The sequence below is a fragment of the Aethalodelphis obliquidens genome, unplaced genomic scaffold, assembly GCF_003676395.1.
Source record: "Aethalodelphis obliquidens isolate GAN/ISIS:26980383/991018 unplaced genomic scaffold, ASM367639v1 scaffold57, whole genome shotgun sequence".
NCBI classification, from domain to species: Eukaryota; Metazoa; Chordata; class Mammalia; order Artiodactyla; family Delphinidae; genus Aethalodelphis; species Aethalodelphis obliquidens.
In genome coordinates this window covers 11,405,906-11,432,017 of record NW_020838001.1, presented here as the reverse complement: position 1 = coordinate 11,432,017, position 26,112 = coordinate 11,405,906, and the positions used below count along the sequence as shown (strand labels likewise).

The 26,112-nt window shown below is 47.9% G+C and overlaps 2 protein-coding genes across 5 annotated transcripts; one reads left to right on the top strand and one right to left on the bottom strand.

Moving 5' to 3' along the window:
- Positions 1 to 1,229: 1,229 nt before the first annotated feature.
- Positions 1,230 to 4,656, top strand: LOC113609610 (interferon lambda-1-like). Its single transcript, XM_027087032.1, is given in 2 exon segments — positions 1,230 to 2,151; positions 2,154 to 4,656. Coding segments are annotated over 2 exon segments (573 nt in total). The 5' UTR covers positions 1,230 to 1,724; the 3' UTR covers positions 2,300 to 4,656.
- A 361-nt stretch (positions 4,657 to 5,017) lies between these two features.
- On the bottom strand, positions 5,018 to 16,153 carry SPATA2 (spermatogenesis associated 2). 4 transcript variants are annotated; one of them, XM_027087029.1, is made up of 4 exons: positions 15,946 to 16,153; positions 12,510 to 12,624; positions 9,319 to 9,766; positions 5,018 to 8,390 (listed from the first exon to the last, which is right to left on the bottom strand). In XM_027087029.1, the coding sequence occupies exons 3-4, from the start codon at positions 9,652 to 9,654 to the stop codon at positions 7,164 to 7,166; spliced, it is 1,563 nt and encodes a 520-aa protein (XP_026942830.1). In that variant the 5' UTR covers positions 9,655 to 9,766; positions 12,510 to 12,624; positions 15,946 to 16,153; the 3' UTR covers positions 5,018 to 7,163. The 4 variants fall into 4 exon arrangements, with proteins under 4 accessions (XP_026942830.1, XP_026942829.1, XP_026942832.1 ...); XM_027087028.1 differs by lacking the exon at positions 12,510 to 12,624; XM_027087031.1 differs by lacking the exons at positions 12,510 to 12,624; positions 15,946 to 16,153 and adding an exon at positions 15,629 to 15,921.
- Positions 16,154 to 26,112: the final 9,959 nt, after the last annotated feature.

The window sequence follows — 26,112 nt, the reverse complement described above, 5'->3', positions numbered from 1 at the left end:
CTCAGATGACATGATCTTATGTAGAAAACCCTAAAGATTACACACATACACACACCTGTTAGAACTAAGAAATGAATTCAGCCAAGTTGCAGGATACAAAATCAACACACAAAAATCAGTTGCATTTCTATACACGAATACTGAACAATCTGAAGAGAAAATTACAAAAACAATTCCACTTACAATAGCATCAAAAAGAATAAAATATTTAGGAGTAAACTTAACCAAGGAGGTGAAGGACTTGTACACCAAAAACTACAAAACACTGCTGAAAGAAATTAAAGAAGAGACAAATTAATGGAAAGACATCCTGTACTCATGAGTTAGAAGACTGAATATCATTAAAATGTCCACACTACCCAAAGCAATCTACTGACTCAATGTAATCCCTATCAAAATCCCAATGGCATATTTGCACAGATGGGAAAAAAATCCTAAAATTTATATGGGATCTCAAGGGACCCCGAATAGCCAGAACAATCTTGAAAAAGAAGAACGACGTTGGAGGCCTCACACTTCCTGATTTCAAAACACATTACATACAGGGCTTCCCTGGTGGCGCAGCGGTTGAGAATCTGCCTGCCAATGCAGGGGACCCACGGGTTCGAGCCCTGGTCTGGGAAGATCCCACATGCCGCAAAGCACCTAGGCCTGTGGGCCATGGCCGCTGAGCCTGCGCGTCTGGAGCCTGTGCTCCGCAACAAGAGAGGCCGCGACAGTGAGAGGCCCGCGCACCACGATGAAGAGGGGCCCCCGCTCGCCGCAACTAGAGAAAGCCCTCGCACAGAAATGAAGACCCAACACAGCCATAAATAAATAAATAAAAATAAAAACACATTACATACAAAGCTACAGTAATCAAAATAGTGTGGTACTGACATAAAGATAGACCTATGGTCCAATGGAACAGAATAGAGAGGCCAGAAATAAACCCTCACGTATGTAGTCAAAAGATCTTCAACAAAAAAAAAAAAAAAAAAAAAAAAAAAAGATCTTCAACAGGGAAGCCAAGATCACTCAATGGGGAAAGGTCAGTCTCCTCAAATGGTACTGGGAAAACTGGATATCCAAATGCAAAAGAACGAAGTTAGACCCTTACCTTACACCATACACAAAACTGAAAACGGATCAAAGGTTCAAATGTAAGACCTAAAACTACAAAGCTCCTAGAAGAAAACAGAGAGAAGTTTCATGACGTTGGATCTGGCAACAATTTCTTGGATATAACACCAAAAGCATAGGTAACAAAAGCAAAAGTAGAAAAGGGGACCACAGCAAACTTTAAAACTTCTGCACATTCAAGGGATGCCCCTTCTCGGCCACTCAGGCAGCCTCACCCACACCCGCCAGGTCCCTACCCCACTGTGAGAGTCCTCGAGCCACTTTCCCATCCCTCCACCTGCCTCGGCCTCATTCGGAGGCTCCCCAAAGTCAGCGAGCTAAAGGCTGCCCCCGGGAGTCCTAACCTGGAGATTCTCCAGGCACAGGGACTTCTCAGAAGCAAAGTTCTCTCCTGTGACTGAATTTCAGTATCTCTTTCCTTCCTGGCACAGGTCCAGGCTCACCTGGTTCGGCGACTGGACCCCCACACTCGTGCCTTTGCCATCAAAGTGGAGATTCCTATTTCCATTTGCCTTTTCACTTTACACACATCAGCTGGGATTGCCCAGTGAACCTGGCTAAAAGCAGAGCCATGGGGCCAAACAAGCAGTTAGGATTTAGCCATGGCTGCAGCTTGGGTCCTGGTGTTGGTGACTGTGATGCTGGACTTGGCCAGAGCAGGCCCTGTCCCCATGTCCAAGCCCACCACAACCGGGAAGGGCTGCCACATGGGCCGGTTCCAATCTCTGTTGCCAAGGGAGCTGGAGGGCTTCAAGAAAGCCAAGGATGCCTTAGAAGAGTCGCTCTCGCTGAAGAACTGGAGCTGCAGCTCTCACCGCTTCCCCAGGACCCGGGACCTGAGGCAGCGGCAGATGTGGGAGCGCCCTGTGGCCTTGGAGGCAGAGTTAGACCTGACGCTGAAGGTCCTGGGTGCTGTGGTAGACTCGTCCTCGGGGGTCATCCTGGACCAGCCGCTGCACACGCTGCGCCACATCCACTCCGAGCTTCAGGCTTGCATCCCGGCTCGGCCCACAGCAGAATCCCAGCCCCGGACCGCCTCCACCACTGGCTGTGCCGGCTCCAGGAGGCCACAAAGGAGGAGTCCCAAGGCTGTCTCGAGGCCTCTGTCACATTCAACCTCTTCTGCCTCCTCATGAGGGATCTGAGAATTGTTGCCAGTGGAGACCTGCATATCTGAAAACCTGGACCCAGACCTTACTTATGCACTAAGCCCCAACCCTGCCTTAAGTTATTTCCTCTAATCCTTTATTTATGGAGCTGCAGAAGAAATGTTTATTTTTCTACTTTTGTACAACATGTTCAAACAAACAGTAAGAAACTGTAAAAAAAAAAAGAAGAGCCAGCTGCCAATTTTCAGGAGGTTGAGAGAACAGAGGAACGTGATAAACAACAGCAGAGGATGCAATCAGCAAAATGTAGACTCTGGCAAACTGAAGGACAAACAATCCGATTTCTTCAACAAATACATTTCAAGGGAAAAGAAGAGAAAGAGGAAAATGTCCTTCTATAGGGACAGCCTTTAGGATAAATGTGATTTAAAGATCTATCCATTGCAATAACATGAGACCTTATTTGGGCCCCAACGCAAACACACAGTTTTAAAGGTATGCACTTCTAAGACAATTGGACCTGCGAACAGTGATTGGGTATTTGTTACAATTAAGAAACTGTTATAAAAATTTAGATGTGATCATGGTATTGTTTTAAAAGTCCTTGTCTTTTAGATACAGGTACTGAAATGTTCACAAGTGAAACAGATGTCTGGAATTTGCTTCTAAGAAACTTAGGAGTGGGGAAAGTGGATTGACAGGTACAGAAAAAAGTCAGATTGGCCGGAAGTTGTTAACCATTGAGCTGCTGAAGTCCTGCGTTCGATGTACATGAGGCATCATTAGAGTAGTCTCACTTCTTTTGTAAATAAAAAGCTTTCCAAAATGAGCAAATGGAAAAAATGTGGTTTAAGCAAGACAGAAGTTTACTTCTCACATACAAAACTCTGAAGGCAGGTGGGGCAGGCCAGGTATGATGGTGGCTTCCTAAGCATCAGGGACCCAGCCTCTTCCAGCTACTCACTGCAGCCCCCTTCACTTGGCCTCTGCCTCAGAGTCTCACATGGCTGCTCCATGCCAGCCAGCGCAGCCAGGGTGGGAAAAACAAGCTTCTTTCTTTGAAGGACATGTCTCAGAAGCCACACACAGTATCTTTCCATCCTAGGGACCAGACATAACCGTATGACCATGCCCAGCTGCAGGAGAGGCTGGGAAAGGCAGTCTTTATTCTGGATGGCTAGATGTCTAAAATTCAAGGCTTCTATTACCAAGGGAGAAAGGGTGAGCAGAGATTGGGGTCCAATTGGCAACGTCGTGTGGGGTACAGAGCTGGCAGCAAGGCTAATGTTAATCTTGTACAACTGGTGGGCCTGAGGATGTTTATGCTTGTCATTTACATATACGAATTAAGCAACCTGCTCAGAGTCTCTGCTCCGCTTTAGATACAGGAGTGAGTGTCTGGCTTCCTTTGCTCTCCCAGGCTGGGTGTTCATCTCTAGGAAGCTGCTGTTCCTGGTAGCCAGGATGGCAGTGCCATTTCCTATGCTGTCACTAAAACCAAACCCAGTACCTGGGCCTTGGTCTGGTCCAAGGCCTGGATATTTGCTCAGCCAGTGAATGAGATGGAGAAAACCGTTCAGTCTCTTCCCCAACAGCTGAGTGGCTTTGTGGGGTCCAACCCTGCAGAGTGGTCAGCATGGTGGCACAGACACCCCATCAATGCATAAAGACAGGATGTCCCAAACCACAGCTGCGCTTATACCACTCTTAAAATTTTTGCAATACATTCTGCTTTTAAGTCAACCATGATTTATTTTTTATTTATTTTTATTGAAGTAGAGTTGATTTACAATGTTATATTAGTTTCAGGAAACTTCATTTTTAAAAACACCTTAAATTGATTTTTAAAGTAATCCCCCATTATGGCCTGCCCTAAATAGAAGGTAACTGAAAACCTAAGATTCTGCCAGAGGTTCTCAGCCTGACTCCTGCTTTCTCTTGTTAAAGACAAACTCGCATTACACTGACCAGAATCCTCCTTAGGGCATTTAAACGGATCAAAAAAATTTTAAACGGGATTAATTTTTTTCACAACGCCCTTCAATGTTATTTAATTCCTGTCAGGTCACCACCAACAATCACTTCTCCTGGAGTCTGCAGTCTCACTTCTAGGAAACACGGCTGAACTCTGAACACCTTGGTTTCCCCGTTGGTAAGATGGGGATCATAACAGGATTTATGTTATCTTCTAGGAGGATTGAGACAATTATATGAGATCACGAACGTAAAGTCTCAGCGTATAAAATGCCTGGCTCACAGTATAAGTATTCAAATGCTGGCTGTTATTATTTGTCAGTTTAATGGAGGAAAAAATGTGAGTCCTGTCACTAAAGAACTAAAACATGGCTTGAGCAAAAAAAACAAAAACAAACAAAAAAACACCGAAAAACCCAAGCAACCAGACTTCCCTGGTGGCGCAGTGGTTAAGAATCCACCTGCCTGGTTAAGAATGCAGGGGACACGGGTTCAAGCCTTGGTCCAGGAAGATCCCACATGCCACAGAGCAGCTAGGCCCGTGTGCCACAACTACTGAGCCTGCACTCTAGAGCCCACGCTCTGCAACAAAAAAAGCCACCGCAACAAGAAGCCTGCGCACTGCGACAAAGAGTAGCCCTCACTCACCGCAACTAAAGAAAGCCCACGCACAGCAACGAAGACCCAACACAGCCATAAATAAATAAATAAATAAATAAATTTTCTTGAAGTTAAATTTAAAAACAAAAAACCCCAAGCAACCCAAACTTCAAAGCAGCAGGGAGGAGGGACATAAAACCCCAAACACTTCATTTAACAATGGAAGACACTTTATTTATTTTTTTAAATCATCTCTCAACATTTCAACTCTTGGTAGAAATCAAATGCAAAACATCTGCTTTTTTAAGTTAGCGTGTATTTATCTCAGTCACAGCAACCTCATACAATAAGATACACAACGAGGAGGAGCATGGTCACAGCATTTCCTATTCCAGTCCACGAACACAGTATTTCCGTGATGATACACACACTGGCCTTTCTCTTCCAGGACAAGTTAGTTATTCCTACTTTCGTCTGCTGTGTAAGTTACGTGGCATCACGGTTGGTTAAAAGAGTTAGTGTAGTGCTAGAGCAGTCTGGAAATGGAAAACTAGAAAACTCAGGACTGGGACAGGCACGGACACTTCTGAAACGTGAAAAGGAAGAACACCAGAGATGAATGCCCCAGAATGGGTGGGTCTTAGTAATAAAGTTGGTTGAAATTCAGCTTTATATACACATTGAATATCTACACGTGATCTACTAGATATATAGAAAAAGAGCCATAGAAGATTTTGAAAACCTTAAAGTCACGCAACTAAGTTGGAAGAACATCAGCAAATTCACAGTGGCCTCAGGATTCAGCCAGATTTAAATCTGCTCAAGAGCTGAATACCTCCTTCTATCAGAAAACGCACTGCATGTAAATTCCTACAACGTTCTGTACATCACAAACACTTATGGCTAAAATATACTGTTAGTTCACAAGGAAGCAGTTTTATTTTCAAATTCTTGCCCCACTCCTGCTCTGCACCCCAAAAGGAAATCCGGGGTCAGCAATTCACATTAGGAGTTTAAGAGGCCTTCGGGTTTAGGAGCGCTGAGGCTCGGCTAAGAACCTCAGGACACATCTGTCTGATGGGCGCACGCCAGCTCCTGCCCACTTTTAGTGCAAAAAGGTCACAAATGTTGCAGAGGAATCCTGGAAACAGGTGAAGAGAAGAGGACTGAGATAGAGGGGTGGTGGGAATCCCAAACGATTTTCCTTCTGAATTGAGACTCAAGAAGTTTGGAGTGCAAGGTTCACACTCAGCAAGCGGCAAAGACCAGGCCGGAGATCCACAGGGTGAGGTTCCTGAATGGTCACTAGGTTGTCACAATCTGCAGGCGCACAGACCTCTCGGCCCAGACTAACCCCCTAAGTGCACACTGGAGGTAGGTGTTAGAAATTTATTGTAGGGAAGACAGTGGCTCTCCACCAACTCAGGGGACATCGTCTCTGTTCCTCCTCTGCCCCTACAATCTCCACTCTACCCTCGGGCTGTGGCGAGTGGAGGATACAAGATGGAAGGGCACGAGCCCCTCCCTTGGAAGACTAAAGAACCCGGGGCATTTTTATAAATAGCTACATCGTTAATGTTTTAACCACTTTGAAACACACAGCAAGTTGAATATTTATTTAAAAATAAATCTCAAAAATATCTATTTACAGTAGAGTAAGAGAGGCATGTGCAAACAACAGAAAGGGGGGAAAAGTCAGTCCCAGTGTGGAAGGTCCACCCTTCAGAGAGCTAGAGCCAACTTCACAAACCCCAAGGCTGAACTGAGCTGTGGAGGCAACAGGATGACATTAAGCGAATCCTGGACTGGGGTCACCCTCGATACGTGGAGAGGCAGCGAAGTTGGGTGGGGGGCTGCCGCCGGGGATCCTCGTGTTTGGGAAAGGGTTGTGGAGGGATGAGCCAGTGGATGAGGCCCGGTGTGGCAGGAGGGCTCATTTCACAAGCCAACAGGCCTCTAGCTCACCACTCCAGGTGGGCGTTCGGAGGGGACCTGGAAGGCCCTTCCCAGTCCAAGTTGGCTTTGCCATGGGAGCAGTCGGCATGGCAAGAGTCCCAGAGATAGAAATCCTCTTTGAGAGACAAAAACAAAAGAATGGAACAGGGAGTGATAGCAAAAATGAATCTGAATGCAAGTGCCACCCGTCTCTCTTGCCAGGTGGCGAAGCAGCCATCAGCTGACATATCTGAGTCGATACGGAAACTCCCACGTGGGGCAGCAGGCCACACGATCCCCCCCCACAACGACGTGGTCAAGTGCAGGCCTCTGCTTCTGGGATCAACGTGTTAACGTTTCTTCCCCATGAAACCAGAAAGGTCAGTGGTGTAGCCCTTGTAGCAGGGAGGTGCAAGGTCGAGTCTATCTGTACACGAGATGGGAGAACTGGGCGGACTTGTAGTTCAGCTGGTTGTTGGGCATGAACTTGTGCAGCTCACTCTTTTTGCAGCAGGGGTCGTAATGGTAGGTGCTGAGGCAGGCGTCGCAGGAGGCTTTCGAACATTGGGTGCAGGTGTTGGCGGCCCCGGGGCGGTCACAGAAGCCACAGCGGGTGGCGGCTGCAGAGGAGGGCTTGGATTTCGAGTGGAGGTGCGGCGGCCGGTCGAGGCCCTGCGTCTGGCCTGCATACTTCTCCCGCAGAGATGACCCGTGGGCCAGGCTGTCGTGGGCGGAGGCCTTGCTGGGGAAGCCGCCGGGCTTGGAGGCCGGGGAGCAGGCGAGCAGGCTGTCGCAGCGCTGGCAGAGGGAGGAGCTGCAGGACAGACCGCAGTTTTGGCACTTGGAGAGGGCGGACTCTTTGGCGGGGGGCGAGCGCTTGTGGTAGATGGGGTGGGCGTCGTTTCTGACCAGCCAGACATCTGGCCGCAGGGCATCCTGCCTCCGGTACGTGGCCCTGGGTTCCGAGTCTGTGTACAGATCCACATCCTCCTGAGCAGAGAAGTACGTGCCACGCAGCAAGCCAAGGCCATTGTTGGGGGAGGGGGACGGCAGGTCATCCGGGCTGCCGTGGGGGGAGCTGGACATAGTCAGGAGCGAGGGGGACGGGCGGATGATCTCGTCCTTGAGGTCGTCCCCCAAGTCTGCTGCCACAGGCTCCTTCCGCAGGCTCAACGAGGTCTTCAGGGGCGGCTTCCGGCTCTCCCAGTAATTGTCATAGGTGTCCACCGACCTTGAGGGCTTGGTCACACGGGGCTTGTAGTAGTCCTTGGCTGCCCGCTCGCTGGCCGACTTCTGGAGCACCACGCGGGCCATGGAGGTTGTCAGGTGCTCCCGGCCCTCGGCCCGCCGCCGCAGGGCATCTGAGCAGCCTCGCACGTCCTCCGCGCTGCTCTTGCGCTCGCTCACCACGTCCAGCTCAGAGTAGCCTTTGTCCTTGACTTGGGAGTGGATTTCCAGCATCTGTTCACACTCCACCTTGGCCAGAAAGAGTTCAAAGGAGACCATCTTCACTTGGAGGGTCTCTACCAGCTCTTTGAGCTTGTACGCAGTCCCCAACTCGGGCACGTAGCCCATGTAATTCAGGATGGCTCGGATGTCCTCTTCCAGTAATGTGGACTTGACGTAATAAACAAAGGGGCCCGTGTAGGTCTAGGGGAAGGAAGCGGGGTAGAAAAAGAGAGGTGGGTGTTTCTCTCTGAGGCACACAACGAACGGAGCCTGCATCAGAGCGTATCCCATCAAGTCTGAACCGGAACACACAGGGAGAGGAAGGGGGAGTGATCTCCACGGCAGTGTCTCACTGCTGAAGGCAGAGGCTAATGCTTCCCAACAGCTCGGCGCACGGGTCTGAGGGAAATGACGCAGCGCTCCTTTTTCCAGCGTAGGGAACAAAGCCACTAGCTTTCTACGTGGGGTGCAGCGGCTCTGCTCCTTGAGGAAGAGCAGGCACAACACCCATGAGCAATGAAAATATTCCTTTCTGGCATTTCTACAAAGGTTTGAAGCATACGTTAGACTTAGCCTGACTTGGTGGAAACTCTCCTGAGCCATCACTGCCTTTGGAATGATTCAGAATTCTGTCTCGAGTTCATCCTCCTCCCCGCTCTCTGCTTTCCTCCGCTTGCGCGGACACCTGCAGCAGCCTCCTAACGGTCTCCCCGGCTGACTCTTGCCCCTCTACAATCTCTCTCCCGTACAGCAACCAGGAGGATTCTTTTCCAATGTAAACCTGATCCTGGCACTGCCTGCTTCCCAGCCCCCTTAGAATAAATTCCAGCCCTCTGCCCTGGGCTCCAAGGCCCTGCACAACCGGGTACTGCCCACCTTTCCAACCTCAGTTTCAGATGTGAGCTGCCAGGGGTGGGGAGCCAGTTAAGAGATGACACCAGGCAGAGGGGCCAGGTGGGGAGCCATAGGGGCAGTTCTGGTTGTTATCTCAAAGGCAGTGGAGAACCTGGGGGGGCCCGCGAGCAGAGGAAGGATGTGATTAGATGGGCACAAACCCTCTCAAGATGGACTGGAAGGGGCAAGAAGGGAGAAGGGAGACCAGTGTGGAGAGCCCGTCCCTAGACCTTACCTTGATGCTTCTGAATTCCTTCTTCCACGGGTAGAGGAAAAGGTTGACACCCACCGTTTCGAGCACACTGAAGGCACAGTGCAGAGCCCGCAGACTGGAGGAGCTCAGTGAGCGCAGAGAGCTCTCCACCACCTCATAGAACTGGATCAGCCGGAATCGATAAAAGGGATCCACCTTGTGCAGGCTGAGCAGGGTCGAGGCTGCCACCCGCAGGGACTCATCACTGCCAGGCCGCTGCTTGCTGGGGGTGGTGTCCACTTTGCCTTCATGGAACTGCACGTACTTCCGAAATAAGTCATCCTTATATTTTGCATCCATTGAACTGGGCTTCCCCATCCGATCCGATCCAGGGACGGGGGCTACCTTATTTCCTCCATGGCTTCTGAGTTAGAGGCAGGGACATTGCTAAAAGCATTGACATGTCGCCTGCCTGGACCAGCAGAGTGCTCTGCAAGAGGAAGAATAAGCAGCACATCATTCCTTGAAATGGTCCACGTCCCAGCTTGTAGCAGCTGAGGCCAAACAAAAAACAGCTGTCCTGAGCTACACTGGGCACCACCAGCCCCTGGCCCTCAACACATTTAGTGAATAGGTACACCATGTTGTAGTGGAAACAAGACAGATAAGGTCCTTGACTTTGCTGAGCTCACAAATGAAAAATATGATTGGGGCACCTAACCTGGTTTCATGGGGATGGGGGATGGTTAAAAAGCCCCTGAGAAAGTGACGGTTAGACCCAAAGGATGAGGCGTCGGCAGGGAGGAAGGCCCTGAGCTAACACTATCAGCACTTACTACCTGCCAGGTGCCTACATGGACTAACTCATTCCATCTTCTTAAACAACTCGAGGAGATAGGCACTGTTGTTATCCCCATTTTACAAATGTGAAAACTGAGACATGAAGACATCAAGAAACTTGCCCAAAGTTACAGGACTATTAAGAAGCAGAGCTGAGATCAGAGCCCAGGCAGGCTGGCTCCCAAGTCCGTCCCCTTAACCACCACACCCCGCTTTCCTGAGGCGGGAAGGAGCCTGGCATGTGAACACAAAGAAGGCTAGTGTGGCTGAAGCAGGGAGAGGAGGGGAGTCACAGGAGATGAAGCTGCCGGCAGAAGCAGGATCCTGACCCCCAAGGTCTCAAAGAGTTGTACATTTTATTCAAAGAGCCAAGTGAAGCCCCTGAACAGTTCAAAGCAAGGGAAAGAGGGACATGATCGTATCTGCAATTTTTTTTAAAAAGACCACTTTGGGGCTTCCCTGGTGGTGCAGTGGTTGAGAGTCTGCCTGCCGATGCAGGGGACACGGGTTCGTGCCCCGGTCCGGGAAGATCCCACATGCCGTGGAGCGGCTGGGCCCGTGAGCGTGGCCACTGAGCCTGCGCGTCCGGAGCCTGTGCTCCGCAACGGGAGAGGCCACAGCAGTGAGAGGCCCGCGTACTGCGAGAGAAAAAAAAAAAAAAAAAAAAAAAGACCACTTTGGCTGCTGAGCCCTGGAGAGTGCCTTTATCCATCTTTGATTTTTTTGTTTGTTTTTTTGGGCCATGCCACATGTGGGATCTTAATTCCCAGACCAGGGATCGAACCCATGCCCCCTGCAGTGCAAGCGTGGAATCCTAACCATGGACCGCCAGGGAATTCCATATCCGACTTTTACAGTCTGCTGTTGGGAGAGGAAAGGACATTCAGAGCTGGGACACACAGGATTTATACACTCTTGCTGTCTCCTTGGCCACTTGTTAGTAGAACATGTACAGATCCATCAGAATTCTTGGTGTTACGATGCTGGGAGCAAATCTGGATTCATGGAGGGACCTGCCAGGCCAGGGGAGGCAACACAGCATCGGGGTTACAAACAGATTGCAAAGCTGGACTGCCTGGGTGTGAACCCTGGATCTGCTTTTCTAGGTTACTTGGGCAAACTACTCAACCTGGGCCTCAGTTTTCTCATCTGAAAAAGGGGGTTAATAATAGCACTTATAGTCCAGAGTTGGTGGAAGGATTATATGCAATCAGTATAGAAAGCTCTTCAGAATGCCAGCTCAAAGTAAGCCCTTGATACACACAAGCAGACATTTCTGGTGTCTGAAGGTGCTAGACCCTCCAAGCATCCTCAAGGATGCTTATAAGATCAGAGTGATGCAAATATCTCCGACTGGGGGGTGGACATGCATTTTCACACTCGCCCGTCCTACCTTCCCTGACCACAAGCTCATGGGTGCAGGGATTGCGACCAAATGACTCAGTAGGGGTCACAGTGCCAGAGCAGGTTACATGCTTCATAAACACCTGCTGCCTGAGTGAAGGGTGGGGTCCTGCTGGCTGTGGGAAATGTTGAGGGACCAAAAAGAAGCCGCGGTGGGATGGGACGGACCTGTGGAGTCCTTTAGCAGATCTGAGTTCAGCTCAGAAGTTCTAAGGGCCTACGAGCCTGGCAACTCTCAGGAAGTCAATAAAATCACCCATGTCTCAATGAGCCACTCCTCTGGCTTCTCCACAGTTTTGGGGAGACACCCAGGGGTCTTAACTGTTGGGTGAGGGGTAAGACATGCAGGAGAATTAGGGACACAGAGAGGTCACCTTCTCCCACCCACTGCCCTGCCAAGGAAGCCCAAGGCTTCAGGAACAAATAGAACAAATAGGCCTGAGGAGCACACAAGGCAAACAAATCCATTTGGGATCAAATTCTACCTCCTGACCAACGTCTCTGTGGTCCTCAGAGCAGTCTTTCCCTTCCCTCTTAAGGTCCACCCACAAGGACCCTTCTGTCTGCTCCTCAAACACATCAAGCCCATTTCTACCTCAAGACCTTTTTTTTTTTTAAAAGGCCAGGTAACCTTTTTGTTTTGTTTTGTTTTTAATTCATTTATTTATTTTTGGCTGCATTGGGTCTTCGTTGTTGGGTCTTCGTTGCTGCGCGCGAGCTTCCTCTAGTTGCAGCGAGCGGGGGCTACTCTTCGTTGCATTGCGCGGGTTTCTCATCGCGGTGGCTTCTCTTGTTGCAGAGCTCGGGCTCTAGGCACGCAGGCTTCAGTAGTTGCGGCTCGAGGGCCCTAGAGCGCAGGCTCAGTAGTTGTGGCGCACGGGCTTAGTTGCTCCGCGGCATGCGGGGTCTTCCCAGACCAGGGCTCGAACCCATGTCCCCTGCATTGGCAGGTGGATTCTCAACCACTGCACCACCAGGGAAGTCCCTACCTCAGGCCTCTGCACATGTTGTTCCTTCTGCATGTTCTTCCTTTGATTCCTCCCGTCGCTGGCTCACTCTCATCATTCAGGTCTCAGCTCAAATGTCATCCCTCCGAGGCTCTCCCTGACAACCGCAGCTCAGTAAATCCCACATGCCCTGTCCCTCGTTATTGCGTTACCCTGGGGTAATCACCATTTGAAATTACCAACTTTATTCATTTACTAGCTTCCTCTCTTTGTCTCCCACCAATACCCAGTAAGCTCCACAAAGGCAAGGACAGTGTCTGTTTTGCTCACCATGATGCCTCACACAGCTCCTGGCACACAGTAGGTGTTTGATAAAACAGGCGAAATGATGCTTTACTTTCTCATTTAGCTCTCCCCAGAATTCTGGGAGACCAGCAAGAGCGAGAAGAAACCGAGGCTCCATGACATGACGTGCTGTCTATAGCTCAGTGTTAGGAAAAGGTGGATCCCAGATTCCACTGGCCTTATGACATGAAACCTGTGTACCTCCCACCACCCCATGATTCCTGAGCTCAACAAGTATGCAGCACCTACCCTATGCCGGGCCCTAGGCTGGGTGCAGTGGGGGGAATGTGGGGTGGTAGGGGACAGTAGGGAACAGAAGCTGAGAAGATAAAGCTCTGCCCTGAATTCTACTTGAAAGGGCTTACTGCCCAGTATCAAAGTATGTATGTTCTCTTAAAAAGTAAAATTGTATTACAACCTGAGAGAAGACATCACTGTCCTTGCTAAAAAAAAAACCCATATACATATACCATTTTTTATTTATCCAAAAGAAGCTTTCATCCAGCCTCTGGCCCCAGGGACTTTTTTTTAGTACACCTGAGAACAATTTAAACAGAGGGACATCAAATCTCCTAAACACTGCTGTGATTTTTCTCCAAGGAAGTCAGCCTTCAGCCAATAGAGACTGATTTTTTTTTTTTTTGATTTTTTTTTTTAAAACAAAGTCAGCCGCCCTCAAGCTCAGCGTCTGCTGCTCTGTAATCACACCACAGTCCACACCCTTGTTTAAGGCTGGCAGATAAACAAGGAAAAGGGATCCAAATAGCCCAGTTGGTATTCAAAGTCCCAAAGTCAAGGATAGGAAACTCATCTAAGAAAAATCTTGAACCAACCTAGGTAGGTGAGGAAACAGGTGAAAGAAAATGAATGCTAAAAGATAATTAAGGCAAGGAGAGAAGGAAACTAACAATTATTGAAGTCCTACTATGTGCTAAACATTGGGCTTTCCACTTTAACTGCATCACCCAGTTTAATCCTCACAATTCTACGAGGAAACAGACCAAGGCTCAGCCATTAAACAACCTGCCCAACACAGCTTGAATGGGTCAGAGCTGGAATCTGAACTTGGGTTGACCGGCCCTGCAGCCTGTGCTTTTTCTCATTTATCTCACTCATTTATTGTTACCATTAGTACCATTCACCAAGGGATTAGTACATAAGGGCCCTTTGCTAAGTGCTCCGTGAAAATCAATGAAATCCACACGACAACCCCAGGGTTAAAAAAGAAAAAACTGAGGCTCAGAGGGGCCAAGTCGCTTGCCCTAAGTCACAAGGCTAGGAAGAAGTGGCTCTGAGATCTGAACCTAGGTCTGAGGCCAAAACCCTGACTCAAGCTCTGAGCTGTGCTGCTTTCAGGCAAAGCTGTCCTGCTGCTGGACAGCTCTTCTTGAAAGGGCTCAACTAAGTCAGAACGCCCTATGGCAGGGCCAGCAGAGTTGAGCTCTAAAAATTCCTGTAGTAGCAAAATTCACATCTTCTCACACAGAATGGGGTTGGAAGAGCCACAAATCTATTTATGACGTAAGCTCAAGGGCCAAGAGGAGAGGCGACCAGAGCCAGGCCAGTGGTAGAGCAGCTGACATCATCCCTCCTGAATTCATTCCTGAGAATACAGGCTGCATTGTAGCTGGTGTCTCTTCTGAGCATAGAGTCAGCAATTTATTCCTAGCACTCTGCAAAAACAACAAAAAACACGCTCTCTGCAAAAACAGCGTGGTTACAGGAGACCAAGACAGCCTGGTGACAGAAGCCATTAATTTCTCCAAGCAACCCAAGGATTGGAACGCCAAGACGTGCCAGTGTGACGGAAAGAAAAAAAAAAAAAAATGGCACCGTGAACGTCCCTAACAGAATCAGACGGGTGCCCAGAGCCAACAGGCCTGGTCAGCACTTCCTGCACCCATAATCCGGGTCCCCTTTGAAAAGCAAAGCAATGAAGAGAGAGATGTTGCAGTCAGGGAGGTGGTGGATTTTAATTATTATTTTTTAAACATCTCAAAGGAAAGCTATATCTGTTTAAAACCTCACTAAACGGAATTGAAATGATTCTGGATAGCAAAGCATGAGCTTGGCTTTACCTCAGCTGGCCCATTCAAGCAGAAACATTCTCCAAGCAGCATTTGAAGGCGCCCCCTCCCTGCACAGACAGAAGCTATTTTGGGCCCGGCATCGCCCCAGTCCACAGGTTTATGTATCCCTGGTCTAGCTTCAAGAGGCTCAGAGTTTCCCTGGCCTCCAAACAGCAGCAAGGGGAGCGCAGAACAACCCCCTCCACCTCCGCACCCCAATCCTCTGCATTCATCCCCAGCCCAAGGCCCGTGAGACACATCCTAGGCAACCTTCCACTGGCTGTGAAGCGCCAGAGGGTCCCCACACCCCAACCCAGTTCCAGAGAGATTCAGAGAGAGGATTTCCAAACCTTTGAAAATAATCTCAGCGATGCTGAAATTGGGCTTCCCCAGTGGCAGCTGCGACTCGCAGAGGGGCTCTGAAGCAAGGAGGTTCCCCTCCCTGCAGGGAACAGAAGCTGGCGACTGCTATTCCCAGCCTGATAATTCCAACAACCTCTGAGTGCGACATCAGTTGTGAAAAACACCCTAGTCCCAAACTCGGGCTCTCCCCACGGGTCTGTGAATTAATTAACAGCAGCTATCATTTATTGGACGCCTGCTGTATGCCAGAGACTGTGCTTCGCATGCATCTCACTTCATCCCCACCACGGCCCTAGTAGGCAGGTTCACTCCCCATTTAACTGATCAGGCAACTAAGGCTCAGAGACGAAGTGACTTGCCCAAGGTCACACAGTGAGTACAAACCCCAGAATGTCGCCAGAGCGTGAGCTGGGGACCACTGCGCGGTAACTGCCTCATGGTGGAATCGGGGTGTCCTCCTGCCTTGTTAGTCGCTGTAGAGGGGGTGTTCCTCCTGAGCTGCCCTTAGCCACCCTGGGGGAGTGGGGATCCTGAGAATTAAATGGGCCCCCGGAGCGCCGAAAAGACGGGCCCGCCCGTCGCCCCCGCAGGCCGCGAAGGGACCCCGCTCCCGGGCCGGCAGAGCCCCGCCTAACCGGGGGGCCCCCTCCGCCGGGGAAAGCCCCAGAGGCCTTTTCCGCCCACGGCCGCCCCGCACTCACCCCGGCACTGCCGTCGAGGACGCCCCGGCCGAAGGGAGCAGGAAGGAGCCGCGGCCGCCGCCGGAGCCAGGCCCGGCTGGGCTCTCGCAGCTCCGGCCGGCTGGAGGGGACAGAGACCAGTAGCCCGGGGCCACGGCGACCCGGAAACACTCAACCAGGAAGTGACGTCTCTCGGAGGCGGGTCCAAAGGGAGGCCCGGCCGCGGCTACGCCCTGGGCTGGGGTGAGGCCGTTGCTCGCTGGCGGTGGAGGAAGAAGCGGGAGGCAGAAGAGTGAGCAGACAGGCCGCGGAGTCCCGCTTTGAGGTCTAAAAGCCCACTGCCTCTGCTGGGGCTGGGACCCGGAAATAAACGTGCCGGAAGTGACGCACGCCCTCGGTCACAGGATGGCGGCTGGCCGGGTTGTCATGGGAACCGGTCTGTAGTCTGGAGATGGTAGCTCGGAGCTGCGATCTCAGACTGAGCGATCCGCGGCCTCCTCCTCCCCTTGTCGAGATGATCTGCGAGCTGAGCTCCCGACCGCGCCTGACCAGAAGCTGACAATTGAATCCCTCACCCCCATTTTACAGGTGGAAATACCAGAGGCTTAAAAAGAGCAAGTGAGGTGCCCAGTATCACGTGAGCCTGAATCCAGACTTGAGAGGACTGTTGATGTTACAGGCTGTGTTTAGTGAGGGTTCCAGCTTTGCCTTTGCATTTTACCAGCTGCATGACCTTAGGCTAGTTACTTAACTTCTCTGAGCCTCAGCTTTTTCACCTGTAAGATGCAAGAATAATATACCACCTCCTGAGATTCATGTGAGAATGAAGTGAGTATGGAAACAGCTTATTACAGTAGTTGGCATATAGTAATAATCTAAATACACTTTGTTTTTAAAATCTGGTTAAGTTGGGAATTCCCTGGCGGCCTAGTGGTTAGGACTTGGCGCTTTCACTGCCGTCGGCAAGGGTTCAATCCCTGGTGGGGGAACTAAGATCCCGCAAGCCCTGCCGTGGGGCCAGAAATAAATAAATAAAGTAATAAAGTAATAAAATCTGGTTAAGTTAAAGGAAATGACTTCTCTCAGCCCTCAACTTCCTTGAATGGAAACCAGGGTTGGGGAAGACCAAACCAAATATTGCCTCCTTGCTTTGTGACCTCACCAGACACCTGCAGTGTAAACTACACTGGCATAGATTCTGGTGGCTTGTCACTTCACTTCATAGATTTGCCTCCCACCCACCACATTGACCGTGAACTCTGCTTTTGTGGTTCACCACTCACTGAATCCCTAGTGCTTGCAAAGTGCCTAGCACTTACTCAAGACTGTGTTGAACATATTTACCATTGAACCACTCATTCTATCTCTCTAACTTACCCCAGACTCAGAGCCCACTCCGTGTCAAGTTCTCTTTCTCCAACATGGTCTTGGCTGTCTGTACCTACCATACTCTTCCTCCCCTCTGGCCTCTATGCCTCTATATGCTGTTTCCTGGGTTTGAATGTTCTTCCTTTCGCCTCTTCCCTTCCTTGTTTTCTTGGCTTCCAGCCCCAGCTCAGTCCTCACATCCTTTCTGAAGCTTTCTCTGATTTCTCCAGGCAAAGACCCACCTTCCTCTGGTTTCCCACCCCATAACACTGTCTTTCAATATTTTATCTCAGCTCTTACTATAAATAAGTATATATACATATATATATATATATATATATATATATATATATATATATATATACACTTAAACCTGACACCCCCCACAAGACCTGGAGCTTCTTATTTATCTGTGTTTCCTGTGAGCTCTGCACATGATCAGAAGGTGCCCAACAGATGTTGCTTGATTGCAGGATTCTCTCTCAGCCTTGGGGTCCCCAGCTAAAGTCAGTGGGTCTTGTCTCAGGAGTCAATGACATAATACAGGGGAGAGCATTTGGAGAACCAGCAACCAGCTATTCAAACAGCAGCAATTACTGTATTTAGCTGTTGCTGTCTGAGCATCACTTAAGGTCTTCGTATACTTCAGCTGTTATCAGCTCATGTTTAAGCTTCTCTCTCAATCACCTGTAAGGTGATGGTGTTTACAGGAATTCCAGCTGAGAAAAACTGTCCTACCCAAACCCTCTGCCTTTGCAACAACTCAAAACTGTCCTTTGGAAACTGTTATAAGACTGCATGAGGCTGCTAATAAGTCCCTTCCATCTCTGTGGTTCTGTGACAGCAAAAAAGAAAACAGATTTTTAAGAAGGCTTTACCGGTAGGAAACCCTGGCCATTGATTCTCGGTGACATTTCGTATCAGAAAAATACCAAAGTCTCTGAAGGGAGCCATGTTTCTCATCTTTTAGACAGGGCTGGAGGTCTGAGAGTTCTCTGCTTGGTGACATGGAATCACGGGAGCATCCTTTTCAGATTTTATTACATAATGATTAGCAGATTATGTAACAGTCATGTAACAATGATTAGGCACCTCTACTTTCTAAAAGCCAACAACATGAACCATCTACCTACTTCTTTCTATTTTTTAGTGTTTTTTTTTTTTAATCACAAAAGTAATGCATGAATTCTAATGACACAGACGTGTAGAGCAAAAAATGAAAAAAAAAGCAATGGGGCTTCCCTGGTGGTGCAGTGGTTGAGAGTCCGCCTGCCGATACAGGGGACACGGGCTCGTGCCCCGGTCCGGGAAGATCCCACATGCCGCGGAGCGGCTGCGCCCGTGAGCCCTGGCCACTGAGCCTGCGCGTCCGGAGCCTGTGCCCCGCAACAGGAGAGGCCACAACAGTGAGAGGCCCGTGTACCGCAAAAAAAATAAATAAATATATAAATAAAAGCAAGCCTATGACCCATCAATTTGATTTCTTGTAATCTACCAGAGAAAAAGCGTAAGTGCACAAGGAGACCTGTTGCATCATTGTTTGTAATGCAAAAACAAAACCCAGAAACATTCTGAATGTCCATCAAGGGAATGGTGTAGCCATACTAATGACTACTATGTATCACTTAAAAAGGATAATGTAAACCTACATAACTCTGCAAGACATATTTTGGAAGGAAAAAAGAGAGACATACCCTGAAATGGAAAACAAAACATCAACTGATACGATATATTTTCTAAGGGTGCGTATGTACGTATGCATATGTATGAAGCCAACTGTGGACAGTAATGCAAATACAGATCATGTTTTTTATATCATTCTACAAATACATATTATATGATTTTTATTAATATCTTTGTCCCCTAGAAGTCAGTTAGCTCTGTGAAGACAAAACTAGTATACCTGTTTTGCTCACAATTATATTACTACTACCTGCCATACTACACTACTACTAGTAGTACACCCATTAGAGAGCATTTGTTTCCAACTGAAATTTTCATTGAATGCCTACAATGTGCCAGGATTGATGTTCGATTTAAGGGGCAGAGACAGACACAAGCAAGACAGATACAGCCCTTGCCCTCAAGGAGCATACAGCCTCCTTATCAGAAAGAGAATATTAAGGGACTTCCCTGCTGGCACAGTGGTTAAGACTCCACACTCCCAATGCAGGGGGCCTGGGTTCAATCCCTGGTCAGGGAACTAGATCCCACATGCATGCCACAACTAAGAGTTTTCATGCCACAACTAAGGAGCCCACCTGCCACAACTAAGACCTGGCACAGCCAAATAAATAAAATAAATAACTATTTTTAAAATGAGAGAATATTAATAAATTAGGAGTAGGATGAACTAAAAACCAGTGATTCAGGATAGAAGGTGGCGAATGTTATGAGAGGGATAGAGACCTTAGAGAATGGAGAAGTGACATCTGAGATGGCAAATTGGGGACAGCCTCAAGGAGGAGGTGGCATTTGCACTGGGCTTTGAGTGACTTGGACATGTAAGCATGTCCAGCTTTCCTTCCAGCTGGAGGGAAGAAAGCAATAAAAAGTAAGGACTGGAAATTGAAACTCAACTGCCTATAAGCATATAAGGTAGGCATAACTAGTACTAGAGTACTATCATCTCATACTATATAGTACCAGAAATTAGTAGTAATGTAATACAACATAGTACCTGGCTCACAGTAGGCATTCAATAAATACTTCAGTGAGAAAACGAAAATTATTGAACCCCTACCATCCTCCAGCTGATTGTTGCCAATTTCCCAGCTGATCATGATCAGATATTCAGGTTTCTGAAGAGGAGCTAAAAGTCCAGATTTTTAAGTGAAATTTTGCAATTATAAACACTATATGTAGATACACTTCCTAGTTCTGTCTACTGAGTGAGCCTATGAGAAATGACACCGCTGTTAGAAAAAAAAAGGTGGGGGGGAATTCCCTGGCAGTCCAGTGATTAGGACTCCCTGGTCCCACTGCAGGGGCACAGGTTCCATCCCTGGTTGGGGAGCTAAGATCCCACAAGCCATGCGATATGGCAAAAAAAAAAAAGAAAGAAAGAAAGAAATGACACCGCTGTAGCAATAAGCACTGACCACCCATATCTTGCTTTCTAAATACCATTCTCCACTAAAATGAGCCAAGCCTTGGAGAAACAACTGATTGTCAGAGCTGGGACAGGGAAATTACAATGTGGGGCTGGTACATCTTATTGAGCCGGAAAGTAAGGAAGTGCCAAAAGCATGATGGGACTTGTGAAAAGAAGCCAAAAGGCCTGAGTTCAGATCCCAGTTCTGCCACTTTCCAACTATATGTGACTTTGGACAAGCTAGTTACCTCGCTGGGCCTCAGTTTCCTTATCAGCAAAATGGGGTTAATAGAACTAACTACCCCCAAGGATTGAATGAGCTAATACAGGTGCCAGTGCGGAGTGATAGTTCAACACAAGCTAGCTAGGATTATTTTTGACTCAGACTCATGGGGCTTGCTAGGCTGGGGTGTACAGTAGGCCTCAGATGTTTGGGCAACGTGGTTGTGCTTGATGTCATTCTGCTCAATCCTGGGCACCTTGCATTTACTCAGAAGAGTAGAATTTATAATATCCAAAATATATAAAAAACTCCTACAATTCAACAACAAAAAGACAACTCAATTTAGGGACTTCCCTGGTGGTCCAGTGTTTAAGACTCCGAGCTTCCACTGCAGGGGGCACAGGTTTGATCCCTGGTTGGGGAACTAAGATCCCACATGATGCAGGGTGTGGACAAAAAAAAAGACAACCCAATTTAAAAATGGCCAAAAGACTGGAATAGATATTTGGGATAGATATTTCTCCAAAGAATACAGACAAATGGTGAATAAGCACATGAAAAGACACTCAACATCATTAGCCATTAGGGAATGCAAATCAAAACCACAATGAGGGGCTTCCCTGGTGGCGCAGTGGTTAAGAGTCTGCCTGCCGATGCAGGGGACACGGGTTCGTGCCCCGGTCCGGGAGGATCCCACATGCCGCGGAGCAGCTGGGCCCGTGAGCCATGGCCGCTGAGCCTGCACGTCCGGAGCCTGTGCTCAGCAACGGGAGAGGCCACAACAGTGAGAGGCCCGCGTACTGCAAAAAAAAAAAAAAAAAAAAAAAAAAAAAAACCACAATAAGATACAACTTCACACCTACTAGGACGGCTATAATTAAAAAAAAAAAGAAAAGAAAAATATCAAGCGTTGGCAAGGATGTGGAGAAATTGGAAAACTTGTACCTTGCTGGTTGGAATGAAAAATGGTGCAGCTGCTGTGGAAAACAGTTTGGTAGTTCTTGAAAAGTTAAAAAGAATTACCATGTGACCTAGCAATTCTAGTCCTAGGTATATACCCAAAATAATTGAAAACATGGACTTGAGCAGAATATTGTACACCAATATTCATAGCAGTATTATTCACAATAGCCAAAAGGTGAAAACAACCCAAGTGTCCATCAACAGATGAGTGGATATACAAAATATGGTATATCCAAACAATGGAATATTATTCAGCCATAAAAAGGAATGAAGTTTAGACGCATGCTACACCATGGATTAACCTTGAAAACATTATGCTGAGTAAAAGAAGCCAGTCACAGAAGGACAAATATTATGTGATTGCACTTACATGAAATGCCTATTGTAGGCAAATTCAAAGAGACAGGGACTTCCCTGGTGGCACAGTGGTTGAGAGTCTGCCTGACATTGCGGGGGACATGGGTTCAATCCCTGGTCTGGGAAGATCCCACATGCCGCAGAGCAACTAAGCCCATGCACCACAGCTACTGAGCCCATGCTCTAGAGTCCGCGTGCCGCAACTACAGAGCCCATGTGCTGCAATTACTGAAGCCCGTGCACCTATAGCCCATGCTCCGCAACAAGAGAGGCCACCGCAATAAGCCTGCGCACCACAATGAAGAGTAGCCCCTGCTCGCCGCAACTAGAGAAAGCCAGCGCACAGCAACGAAGACCCAACGCAGCCAAAAAAAAACCAACCAAAGGACAGAAAGTAGATTAGACATTACCAGGAGCAACCATAATATCCATTTTTCAGGTTTAGTTCTTATCAGATCTTGCTGACCCTTGATATAATACAAATTGTAAAATGCTGTGCAAAAGCAATGAGCTGGTGGAGTGACTGATGAACTGCAATTTTCTGGAAGCAGCCTTTTTACTTGGTCATCCCCCGTGTCTTTCCTGTTTATATCCAAATCATTCTCTGCCATAATTCCAACACCTATCAGGATACCTGACACCTAGAAGTTATTGGTTAAATAGACATTTATTTATTATTAATTTACTTATTTATTTGTTTTTGGCTGCATTGGGTCTTCGTTGCTGTGCACGGGCTTTCTCTAGTTGCGGCGAGCGGGGGCTACTCTTCGTTGTGGTGCGCGGGCTTCTCATTGCAGTGGCTTCTTTTGTTGCAGAGCACGGGTTCTAGGGGCACAGGCTTCAGTTAGTTGTGGCACGCGGGCTTAGTTGCTCCGCAGCATGTGGGATCTTCCCAGACCAAGGCTCAAACCCGTGTTCCCTGCATTGGCAGGTGGATTCTTAACCACCGCGCTACCAGGGAAGTCCCTAAATAGACATTTACATGCCAGTGTCACTCATGTTAAAACTCCTTGCAATCCGACACTATGTCCTTTTTTTCCCCAGTCTTTTTTTTTTTTTTCTTTTTGGTTTTTACTTCCATGCTAAGTACAGTAAGCCATAGAGGTAGGGGCAGTAAACATTTAAGGAACTGTAAAGAACAAGGGAAGCCATGATCACCTAGTTGAGCCAGGCAAGGTGAGCCTGTGAGATACTCCTACGCCCCCTAGTGGTGCAGATGGGAATTCCTCCTGGCTCTCTTACCAGTTTGGCAATTTTTTTTTTTTTTTTTTTTTTTAAGGTTTAATTTTAGGGCTTCCCTGGTGGCGCAGTGGTTGAGAGTCCGCCTGCCGATGCAGGGCACATGGGTTCGTACCCTGGTCCAGGAAGATCCGCAGAGCGGCTGGGCCCGTGAGCCATGGCCGCTGAGCCTCCACTTCCAGAGCCTGTGCTCCACAACGGGAGAGACCACAACAGTGAGAGGCCCGCGTATCGCAAAAAAAAAAAAAAAAAAAAGTAATGCATGAACTTGATAGAAAAGTTTAGACAATACAATAGGGAAGAGAATGACAAGTAAGTCTTGCTTCAGGCCCAGAACCTAGGCCCCAGGCCCTCAGTTTCACTTCCTGATAATAGCCACTTGTACTAGATTCTCTGTAATCCTTCCAGCAGGGTAATCAACTCATCCTGCTCTGCCTGGGACTTTCCCAGCTTTAGCACTGAAAGCCTCACATCCTGGGAAACCCCTCAGCCCCAGGCAAATTGGGATAGTTGGTTACCCTACCTTCCAGAGACATCTATTCATCATACACAAACATATTCACATATTATTTGCATTACTCAGCATCCTGGTGTTATTTTAATCAAAACTATATTTCAAACATTATTCCTTATCAGCTGTATATTCATTTAACGAATACTTATGGAGTTACCTACCATGCTCTAGGTACTGTTTTAGAAGGTGAATATACAGTAGTAAACAAAATGGGCAAAAATCCCTTTCCTCATGGAGTTAACATACCAGTAATTATATCTGTTGTATTAATCACTTTGCTATTATGACCAATGCTGTCCTGGACATTTGTGTGTACGTATCTTTCCTACATGTCAGTGTGAGTTGGTCTATAGCAGCACCGTCCACAGAACTTTCTGTGATGACGGAAATGTCCTCTATCTGCTGTGTCCAGTATATAACCACTAGCTACATGGGCTATTGAGCTCTAAAAATATCACTAGTGAGCCTGAAGAATTGAATTTTTAATTTTGTTTTTTAATTTAAATTTTTAAATGTAAATAGCCACAGTATTGGATGATGCAAGTCTGTGGGAGAAAGTCCTAAAAATAGAAAAGATAAATCAAAAGATGTGTGCTATTGTAAATTGGATAATTATAGGCAAATCGCCCACGAAGAGGTTGTATTAGTTATTTGTTGCTGTATAACAAAAGACCACAAGCTTAGCAGCTTAAGCAACACACACTATGTCACAGTTTCTGTGGGCAAGAAGTGTGGGCATGGTGGGACTGGATCATGGCATAACAAAAGATTACAGGAGCAGATTTCCCATTGATTTTCCTTAGGATCACTATTTAGTTGAATAATTTTTTAAACCATCTGTCGCCACCCGCCTACCTCACTGCCTATTAGAGACCATGTCTTTCTCCCTCACGCCATATCCCCGACACTGGAGGGCCCAGCACACAGTAGGCCCACAGGGACTCTTTGTTGCCTGAATGAATGAGTCTCCCTTGGCAGTAAAAATCAAGTTTGCGAAGCCTTTGAGCAGGACCCCTTCCCCACTCCAGGCTCTCATCAGAACCCCAAGAGGGTCTTAGATGATGTAGGCCATCTGAGAGAGGCTGCCAAAAACTAAAGAGGAAGAGACGATTGTGGGAAACATTTTCCTCAAGAACATTAAGGGAAAATGGGAGGAGAAAGATCCATTCATTGGACACACATTATTAGGTTGATTGTTTTTGAAAAACAGCCAGTGTGACTGTGGGGAATGAGGGAGGGCTGGCAATACATTTGCAAGCTAAGAAAGGGAGAGTGGGGACATTTTCACGGAGAATGCCCAGAAAAAACAGGAAGGGATATTGCACATTTAGTCTAGTCTCAGCATTGACCGGGGCTGGGGTTGGGGGACGGGGGTGGGGGGTGGGGGCGTATAATGTAGGTTAGTGGTTCTCAAAGTACAGTCCTGTCCAGCAGTGGCTGCATCACCTGGAAAAAATGTTAGAAATGCAAATCCTCAGGCCACACCCTAGATTTACTGACCTGCTGAATCAAGAACTCTGGGGGTCTGCCCCGGCAAATCTTGTTTTCAGAAGCCCTCCAGGTGACTCTGATGCACGTAAGAGTTTGAGAACGACTGGCACTCTGAAATGCACAGGTACCAAAGCCAGACTGCATGGGTTCAAATCCTCACTCCGGTTTTCCATCTGTGTTAAAAGGTAATTTAATCTCTCTGTGCTTCGATTTGCATAGTTGTAAAATGTGAGTGGTAGAAAGCTAAGTCACAGCTTGCTCTGAGGATTCATTCATGGAAAGTGCTTAGAATAATAAGCACACAAAAAGTTCACTATTAATATAGTATTATTTTAATCCTGTCCTCCTGTCTCTGTGACTAAGTGTACGAGCTCATGGAAAGTTCATTTCAAGAGCCCAAACTGGAGGCACTCAGTGGATTTGAAGCCCGGGTCTGGGACTCCCCTGCCCTCACCGTCCTCCCCGCTCTCAGCACAGGGTCTGGTGGCAGCTACAAAGCCAACACAAAGGCTTATAAATACCCACAACACACCTCTGCCCCCACTAAAGCACCCCCATCCCTGGAGAGGAGAAAGGGCACTTTTGGCTGGGAAGAGGTCAGATGCACAGGTGCCTGGCATAGGAACAAGAAAAAGAAATGGTAAAACATAAGCATTGGCCCTCTAGGGTTGCTGCCTACCCGCCAGGTTATTCGTTTGTGAAAAGATGCCCACATGGCAAGCTAAAAATAATCCTCCTGCTGCCAGCAGGTCAAGCAAAATCAACCCAGAGGACTGAGAATGGGACAAATGAGGCGCAAATTTGCATTCAATTAATCTGGCTTAGCAAACTGGTTTATTTGTCCTGTGCAGACTCCTTACTGTGAGGGCTTTGTGGCCTTTCAGGGTGGAGTTTAATTGATCATTGACTTTCCTGGTTAAGAAAACCACACAGACTTGT